General features: G+C 34.4%; 1 protein-coding gene across 2 annotated transcripts; it reads left to right on the plus strand.

The window, feature by feature from the left end:
* Positions 1–727: 727 nt before the first annotated feature.
* On the plus strand, positions 728–8,459 carry LOC114391384. Of its 2 annotated transcripts, XM_028352387.1 has the most exons (6): positions 728–1,254; positions 2,743–2,780; positions 4,087–4,167; positions 4,244–4,615; positions 5,100–5,784; positions 7,242–8,459. In XM_028352387.1, the coding sequence occupies exons 1-6, from the start codon at positions 1,044–1,046 to the stop codon at positions 7,310–7,312; spliced, it is 1,458 nt and encodes a 485-aa protein (XP_028208188.1). In that variant the 5' UTR covers positions 728–1,043; the 3' UTR covers positions 7,313–8,459. The 2 variants fall into 2 exon arrangements, with proteins under 2 accessions (XP_028208188.1, XP_028208196.1); XM_028352395.1 differs by lacking the exon at positions 2,743–2,780 and having other exon boundaries at positions 731–1,254; positions 4,055–4,167.
* Positions 8,460–9,007: the final 548 nt, after the last annotated feature.

A 9,007-nucleotide genomic window follows, 5' to 3' on the forward strand; every position in this document is an offset into this window, starting at 1 on the left:
CACAATCTGGAAAATCAAACACGTGTAAAAGACACAATTTGGAAAATCAGACACGTGTAAGAAGCAAGAGAATGAGAAATGAAAGGGCTAAAAGACCAGAAAATCAAGGAAATGGACAGGTGTCACAATCTTAGGTAGGGATATTTTAAAAATTTTCAAACACTTCTCTTTTATAGATAATATATAGATAGTTATTGAATAAAGCAACTTTATAAAAAAAAATACCCTTAAAATATATTCATTTTTTTTCTTTCTAAAAAATAAGATATCCTAACAATTGAGAAGACACGAGGGTAATCCTAAAAAAGTGTTCAACTCCTTTTCTCATAAATGTTACTCTATTCACATAGTCAAAATCAAATTCTATCATTTACTTAAAAAAAAATCTAAATTACTATTCACTTGTTTCACACCTTATCACAACAAATCCATCTTATCTTTCAACCTTGTATCATAAAAGCTAAACTAAAAACCAAATTAGTAACAATTTCTGCCATGCTAAAAACATGATCACTCCTTAGTCCTTACAGCACCCTATATTTAATGATCGGGTAGCACGCAATTTATTGATTGACAATATGGTGTTCAAGTCCAAGTCGTGTTTTTTTTACAATAGTCCAACTCGTCTATTAAAATTTGAAAACAAATTAAAATTAGTTCTACACTACTACTATCATTTTTTCTTTAAAAAAAAAAAAACGATAAACCACCACCACACCACTCTGGAAAAGTCCTGTCACTTTTACACCTCACTTCACCTCTTTCTCTTTCCTTCCTTCTCTTCTTATTCTCCAACCTTCCTTGAAACTTAAAAGTTCAAAGTTCAAACCCTAAACAAAACTATTAATTCCCCCATCAACCCCTCTTCTTATCATCATTATTATATTCAAATATTAATAAAAACATTACACACAAGCATACTCAAACTCATTGTCTCTTTCATTTTTTTTTCTCAACTTCTCTCTTTCTTTCTCTGGCTCTTAAAAATGGGCACACCAAACCCAACTCAACCAAACGATGGGCCCTGACCCACTCCGCCGGCAATGGGAAAGCCCGGAGAAGACCACCTCTCTCTGCCCTCCGCCGAGGATCCGCGGCGGAATGCGGCGGCGGCGTCTGGATGCGCCGTGGGACTCCGATGCCTCGTCGTCTTGCTTTTCTCGGTCGCGGTTTTCCTCTCCGCACTCTTCTGGCTACCCCCGTTCGCTCACTTCGCAGATCCCAAGGATCTGTATTTAAATTCAAAGTACAAAGGTGGGTTGTTAATCGTTTTTGGAACAAATTTTTGATGTTGTAGTTTCCACTAATTCGCGGTTAACTTTATTTATTCAATAGTTTTTATTTTAGGAAAGCTTTTAATTGAGAAAAAAAATGACCGTGGAATTAATTGGTGGATCTGTTTCTAATTTTCTGTAATTGTTTTAGAAAATAATATTGTGAGGGAAAATGTGGAGTATATAGGTATTTAATTTTTAATTTTAGGTTTGTTATAAAATTTGTTAACATTTCCGCGTGTCGGCAAAATAGAACGGTCCATTGCGGTTTTTAGTTTTCGTATTTTTTTAATTGACCGATAAAAATGATTGATATTTGTGGGGAAACGAGGAGATTTGTTTGTTGGATCGTGTTTTGATGTTTTCTTGGTTTAGGACATTATTATTATTGTTATTATTATTATTATTATTATTATTATTATTATTACTTTCCTGTATTTGATGTTGTGGACAATAAGGAAATGCTTTTGCTATTTTCGAAATATAATTAGAACTAATCGCAATTTTAATTTTAATGACTCAAAGAGAAATTATATTAAGGGTGCACCTGAATACAGTAGTTTCCCAGTTTTAGGATCTGACACATTAACACAATCGTATGCGTTGTTGTGAATTGTGGTTTTCTTATGGGAATTTAGGTCTTAGAATTTTGAAGTTTTTTTTGCTTTTGAGGAGAAATTTCTTTAAAAGTTGGCTATGTCCACCATAGCCACTAGTTGCTAGGTGTAATTGCTACTCCATTCATATTGATACGAGCACTTAATCTTTCCCCATACGGATATGCTTGATTTGCATAAAACGCTTCCTATTTGTGCAAGAATGAATGGAGGTGTTGTAAGTGATTACTTGAATAACTACAAGAGGAGGTAACAGTGGAAATGAAAATTCAACAATGAGGCTTGTTTGTTTTCTGTTCTTGAAAATTGTTTTCTATTTGATAAGAGTAGTTTTTAAAAGTTATTTTCAAAAGTAGTATATCTTCTTCAATTTTTGAAATTAAAAAATCTGATTATCTTTAAGTTATTTTGATTTTTTTATTTTCAGTTCTGTTATTCATATTCTTCCTTCTAGTATTCCATATTCTTCCACCATTCTTACTATCTAAAAATTAGTTTTTGAAAATTGTTTTATAAAATGTTTAAAAAACTAAAATAAAAAAAAAAACACAATTAAACACACCCTAGGTGGTTAAATACTTGAGCAGAGAAAAAGTAACGGTGGAGGCAGGGACATAGAAAATAAAATTAACAAGAGGAACATGACAATTTTGTTGGCTGATGCAATATCGGGGCAGTTGCATTGTAATATATGTTCTGTAAAAAAAACATTGGAATATATGTAATTCTAAATGTATTTCTTTTAACAATCTACTCTATCTTTTTGCCTAATGCTTTTGCCTGGAATGTCTACAATATCCGACACAATATTTTCATATATGCTACAACAAATTTATTTTCTTGTTGATTAGGGAAAGGGATTCAGACTAATCCGGAGTTCGGTTGGGAGGTAGGTAAATCCTGACCAATAATTGTTTCCGCTAAGGATCAAACTCGAGTACTACTCAAATGATTCAACCTTAACTTCAACACATTAATCACTTGTGTCCAATCACTTGGTAGTAATGTTACTTAAAAAGTATATATAATTTTGATTAGTAACTCCTACCAATATGATTTTTTTTGTGCAGTGCCTGTAATTTGCTTTATTTTATTGTTTTGCAAATTCTGTTCCCAATATAAGAGTAAAGGAACAAGTCAGCCGCTTGAAATGTGTTGGCACTTGTGCTGTTTGAGTTGAGAAATTAGATATTTTGTTTTTGTTCTGGATATGGTACTTTAATGGCTCAGACAATGGAGTTTAAAATTTGATTATGAGGTTTAAAGCTATGGATATAAATTTCTTTTAGTTTAAGCTATATGGAATTATTAGCACTCAACTGAAAGGTCTCCTCTTGTTTTGTTTTAAGCTTTCTTTTTATGGTTGCCTACAGTTTTTATGTCAGTTTCCTACTTTACTTTTGTTTTAAGAGCTATTTATTATATTGTGTTGGAAAGTCTCACATCAATTGCCTCAATTACTATGGTGCAGTTTAAATGTTTGTTGAGCAATCAATTGATTTAATTTTAAGATGAAATCTAACACATTAGTTTCTGGCTTCCTGCACATGTTACCTGTCTTTGGTGACTGATAATTAATACTTAATGCATCTAGAAATTAGAAAGAGGTCTTCTTATAAATAGGGGGATGGAAGGAGTAATTGATAATAGTATTAAAAAATATCCTTTGATCACATTAATATGCTTACTACATATTGTAAGTTAAGATAAACTCAAGATTGAGCAGCCATACATGGTATTCAGTTTTTATTTTGCTAGCAAAATCCAATTATAATAACATTCACTCTTAAAATTGACAGGTTATCTCTTCCAGTTTGGTATTGGCACTATGGTGCATTATTATTTTCCCGTGTCTTTTGACATTGTTGAATGTGGTACTCAGTCTGATACATTTTAACTGAGAGGCATGTGTTGCCATTCAAAATGTGCATGTGATGCAACATTTTATTATGAACCATTGAATGTTATCTTCAATTTTGTGATATATGAAAATGACTTTTAAATATTTATTTGTAAGCTTCTAACTCTCAAATGTTACCATATATCACATATTATGTTATATATTATACCATATGATTTATATGATACAGGGGGCAATGTAATTACTGAAATAATCATGATTATCTAATCTTTTTACTTAATGACAATGTTTTACTTTTCCAGATCATGATATTGTTGCAAGCTTTTATGTGCAGAAGCCAGTTTCTTTGCTAGAAGACAACATCTTGCAGCTTTCTAATGACATTTTTGAAGAGATAGGAGCTCCCTCTACCAAAGTACCTCCCTCAATAGTTTCCTTTTATGAACTTTATCAATATTTGATATTGATATCATTCTTATATTTTAAATCAGGTGATCATCTTGTCTCTAGATCCCTTACCACGGTCAAACACGACAAAAGTGGTGTTTGCAGTTGATCCTGATGGTAAATATTCAGAAATGTCTGCAGCTGCCATTAGTTTGATAAGAGCATCATTTAAATACCTGGTTATACGCCAATCATATCTCCAGCTCACTACATTCTTGTTTGGTGTTCCCTCCGTTTTTGAGGTGCTGAAATTTAAGGGAGGGATTACTATCATTCCACAACAGAGTGTGTTCCCTCTGCAAACAGTGCAAACATTATTCAACTTTACTTTGAATTTCTCCATTTATGAAATACAATCAAATTTTGATGAGCTGACAAGTCAGCTAAAGTCTGGACTACATTTGGCACCTTATGAGGTTTGTCATTATTATTTCTCTTACTGTTTTTTGTTGTATGGCCTTTGATTGTAATTATTTTATGTCCTGTCTATTCTAAAGTTCAAATTCAGTTCTGAAGTCTAATCTGTCAATACTGCTATGTTCTTGGGTGAATTACTCTATGTGGATTCTGTCGTGGGATCTTTGTCAATTACTAGTGAATCATGTTTGAAGTTAGACTCTAAGCAGAAAGAATAATAAAGATCCCACAACTTACAGTCTAACATCAAACATGATTCTTAATACTTCTCCTAATTGTTGATTTAGGAGTAGCATGAAAAGTAAGCAAACTTCCATGTGTATAATCTTTATTTCATGATGAGAAGACCATGTGTATAATCTTTATTTCATGATGAGAAGAGTATCCTATCCCTTCATAATATACATTTACTTGTTCTTAATAGTTGGAAGATTTCCAAACTGGTCACACCAAGCTGATGTGGTTTTCCTTGTTGGTATGCAGAACTTGTATGTCATATTATCAAATTCTGAAGGTTCTACAGTAGTTGCTCCTACTGTTGTCCAATCATCTGTCCTACTTGCAGTTGGGATTCCACCATCAAAGGAAAGGCTAAAGCAACTGGCACAAACCATAATGGGACATCATTCATGGAACCTCGGGTTGAATAACACTCAATTTGGTAGGGCTAAGCAGGTTCGACTTTCATCGATCTTGCAACACTCCCTTCATGGCAGTGGTGGTAGTGGCTCGCCTTCCCCTTCCCCTCTGCCTTATCCCCATCATCACTACCACCATCATCATCACCACCAAAGTCACCACCACAACACCCATGTATTTCCTGAAACTTCACCTGCACCTACACCTACAACTGGGGAAGGTGCTACTTTACACAATTTTGGTGCTCCAGCCCCTGCAAGAAGTGTGCCTGCCCCAGGGAGAAGTTCTTATGCTCAGCCTCCTAATTGTCGATTTGCGCATGTAACACCTGCAGCTCCCCCTACTACTGCTCCACACTATCCTGTTGCCTCACCATGGGTTGGACCCCCAGCACATGGCTTTGATTCTTCGGTTCCTGCTTTGAGTCCTTTACCAAATGTAGCATTTGCACATGCTGAACCCCCTCCTAAGAATGAAGCAGCTGCTGAGCATCTGAACTCTCATTTTCATGGACCATCACCATCTTCATGTAAGTATTTTTAATGATAATTATTTGCATGAGCTAACATTAACTCTAAATTAGAGGCAACTTGTTTTACAAAATATGTTGCATGCCCATGTTTTAATACTATTTACCAATTATCCTGGTATTAAATGTGTTGACCTTACAATTTACTCTTAGTTTATAAAGGAGTTAAAAATGGTTAGCTTGATGAAGTTGAGCTTTCAAGGGATGTAGGAAAAGGAGGAAACTTCTCATTGTGTATAGGCTCAAACTAACACCTCGGCATATGTTTTGAAAAAGTTCTTTCACTGTTTTGCATTTAAGCACACTTTCATGCTAGGGTCATGCAGTGTATGGACTATATAGTCTACTACTTTGTTTTTGTTTATATTTGCCCTATGTTTTTTCTCCGATCAAAATGTCTTCTTCCTGAAGACTGGCACAGACTCAAAATGGAGGTTTCTAGTTCTTCAGTATTAAATTGACCATTCCAACATAATCTTTGACTCTTGAGAAATGCATTATATTCTTTGATACATTCTTTACTATTGAGTGAATTTTATGACGGTAGCTCAAGTTTTCTTACATGAAATTCATCTAAAAAAGAGTGAGTTGGAAGCTACTAAAAAAAGGTGTAGGAAAAAGTATGCTACTAACCTCTAGCTCACTTGTTCTTCCTTATGTTTTGATTATTCCCTTCGTGATTGCCTCACTTTTTGAGACTTCAGGGTTTCACTGTATCTGGGTATTAACTATACTTGCAATGAACAGAATGATTGTTTAAGTTCTTAAGAGTATATATGTTAACTCATTATATATTACCATGGTTAAGAAAATGGTACTAGATTAGCCGGTTGAATTAAAAAAATCGGTGAACTGGTCTGGTGTTTAGTTCATTTAAGTCAGAACTGGTTGATTTCGTCACTGGTCTGGTGTTTAGTTCATTTAAGTCAGAACTGGTTGATTTCGTCACCTGCAGGAACCGTTTGAAATCCTATGAAAACTAGTAGACAACCATAGAGAACTAATTGTTTTCTTATCTTTTAAATTTTTGCACTCTTAAAATTTTTTGTTCAATAAAAAATATTCCTTTAACCTAATAAAGGCTGAATCTTTGTTACAAAGGTTATGCAAGACTTTTAATCTTTTACTATTGACTTTACGTTACAATAAAAAATATTCCTTTAACCTAATAAAGGCTGAATCTTTGTTACAAAGGTTATGCAAGACTTTTAATCTTTTACTATTGACTTTACGTTACAGGATATATAATATGGCCTTTTCACACGTTTAAAATTTTATTTGACTATTTTTATTATTATTGTGTTAGTTTATATTATATAATATTATATATACATAATTAATTATTTTCCATTCAACGATGAAATATGGTTTGATCTAGTTGAATCATTGAACCATAAACATTGTATATGACCATGATAAAATATTGATTCCGTTTTACTGACATTTTGTTTTTGCAGCTTCTGCAGGTTGTGCTGGGACTGTCAAATGGACATCTTTAATGTTTTTAGTACTTGTATTACTAGTATAAACAAGTTCTGAAAGTGAGCTATAAAAGGTGGGTGAGCTAGGCAAAGGCTGGCTTCACATCTGGAGTGGATACAAGTTATCATTAAGAGTGTAAATAGTTGGACGAATTCTACCGGGCGAAAGTTAAACATTTTTTGCACGGTACGAAAGTAAATTTGGGTCGTCAGATCATTTCAGTTTTAAATTTACGGTTCAGATATTTTTTTTTCTTTTACTCTTTTTGTTTCTTCTTTCTGGACTTAATCCTCCATCTCTGATGCAAATTTGCACCCCTTTTCTGACCCTAACCCACCTCTATTAAACCTGCACCACCACCACACCTTCGTCAATCCTTTGCAACCACCACACCTCCGTCAATCTCGCGTCATCACTGCACCTCCCTCAATCCTTTGCAACCATCACACCTCTGTCAAACCCGTGCCACCACTACACTTTCGTCCATCCTTTGCAACCACCAAAGGCCTTCATCGGTTGATTATCTTCGTTGCGTCGGAGAGGCAAAGTACGAAGAGGAAGGAACGGAAGCACAAAGTGGAAGGCACAGAGGCTCGCGTTTGGTTTTTTTCTTTAGAAACAAAATTGATCTGGTATCATGAATTTTGATTTGTTGTATGATCTGGCTTGGGGTAGTAACGGTTTTATTTTTCATATCTGAGAAAGGTGGGTTGTGTTTTATTTTTTTTCCAATGTGAGAAGGGGAGGTTGATGTAGTCGTTGTTGGTTTGGAAGGGTGTGTTGTTTTCGTGGTAATTGTTGTCGATTGTGGATGTGTTGTCGTCATTTTGGCTTTGGAAGGAAGAGTTGTTTTTGGTGGTGTCATCGTTGTCGTAGTTTGACTTCCTTAAATGATATTGTCGTGGTGGTTGTGATGTTGTCACTGTCGTTGGCTCTTGGTGGTGACGATGGAGTTTGGTTCCTGATGGTGGATGGAGGAGACGAAGACAAAAGGATAAAGTGGAAAAGAAAGAAAAAACAGAAAAAAGAAAAAATATTAACCTTTCAATATAAAAATCTAATGGTTGAAAAAAACTCATAAATTGTGAAAAATGTTCAGCTTTACATGGTAGAATTTGTCGAATAGTTGATTGAAAAGATCCAAGATCAAATGTACCCTTTAAAAAAAATTTGTAACAATTTCCCTTTTGGTTTTCGTGGCTTATAATTGATTTTGTATGGCTCACTATGCCAGCTAAAGATGTTGGCCCAGCTAGACAAGAAATATTCAGCTAGTGATGCAAAGGATCATATCTATGTTGCCATGTTGATGAGGACAAGGTAATGAATAAGAGTAAGGAACCTTTAGAAGGACTTGGAGGACTTATGGCAAGGGCTAAAATAAAGAAGGTCAAGGAAGCTTTTCAACAAGTGTTAACTATGCTATTTAAATTTAGGTCCACGTTACAAGTGGAGAAGTTTCGAATTGTCAATTGCACCATGTTCCAAGAAGAGTAGAGGGTGCCACTTTTGTTGAGTGATTTTATTAGCATTTTGTTAGTTGAAATAAAGGCTTAAACTTGTGTTAAAGTGACTGTCAATTCTCTTTGGATTTGTACCACCTATGGGCTTATTTTAATTTAAAGAAATTAAGGTTTAATAAGGTGAAAACTCTAGGATTGTGGCTGCCTTTTGACTGAACAAGGAGTTGCACAATTTTCCATATGTTTTTGTGTCTTAATTCTAGTTTTAATTAGGTATA

The sequence above is a fragment of the Glycine soja genome, chromosome 2 (assembly GCF_004193775.1).
Source record: "Glycine soja cultivar W05 chromosome 2, ASM419377v2, whole genome shotgun sequence".
Taxonomy (NCBI): Eukaryota; Viridiplantae; Streptophyta; class Magnoliopsida; order Fabales; family Fabaceae; genus Glycine; species Glycine soja.

Bases quoted from the DNA above. Each gene is read 5' to 3' on its own strand.
- LOC114391384 (XM_028352387.1), top strand. From the start codon at position 1,044: ATGGGAAAGCCCGGAGAAGACCACCTCTCTCTGCCCTCCGCCGAGGAT. The intron at 4,168-4,243 runs GTACCTCCCTCA...ATTTTAAATCAG, and splicing joins TAGGAGCTCCCTCTACCAAA to GTGATCATCTTGTCTCTAGA. The intron at 4,616-5,099 runs GTTTGTCATTAT...GTTGGTATGCAG, and splicing joins TACATTTGGCACCTTATGAG to AACTTGTATGTCATATTATC.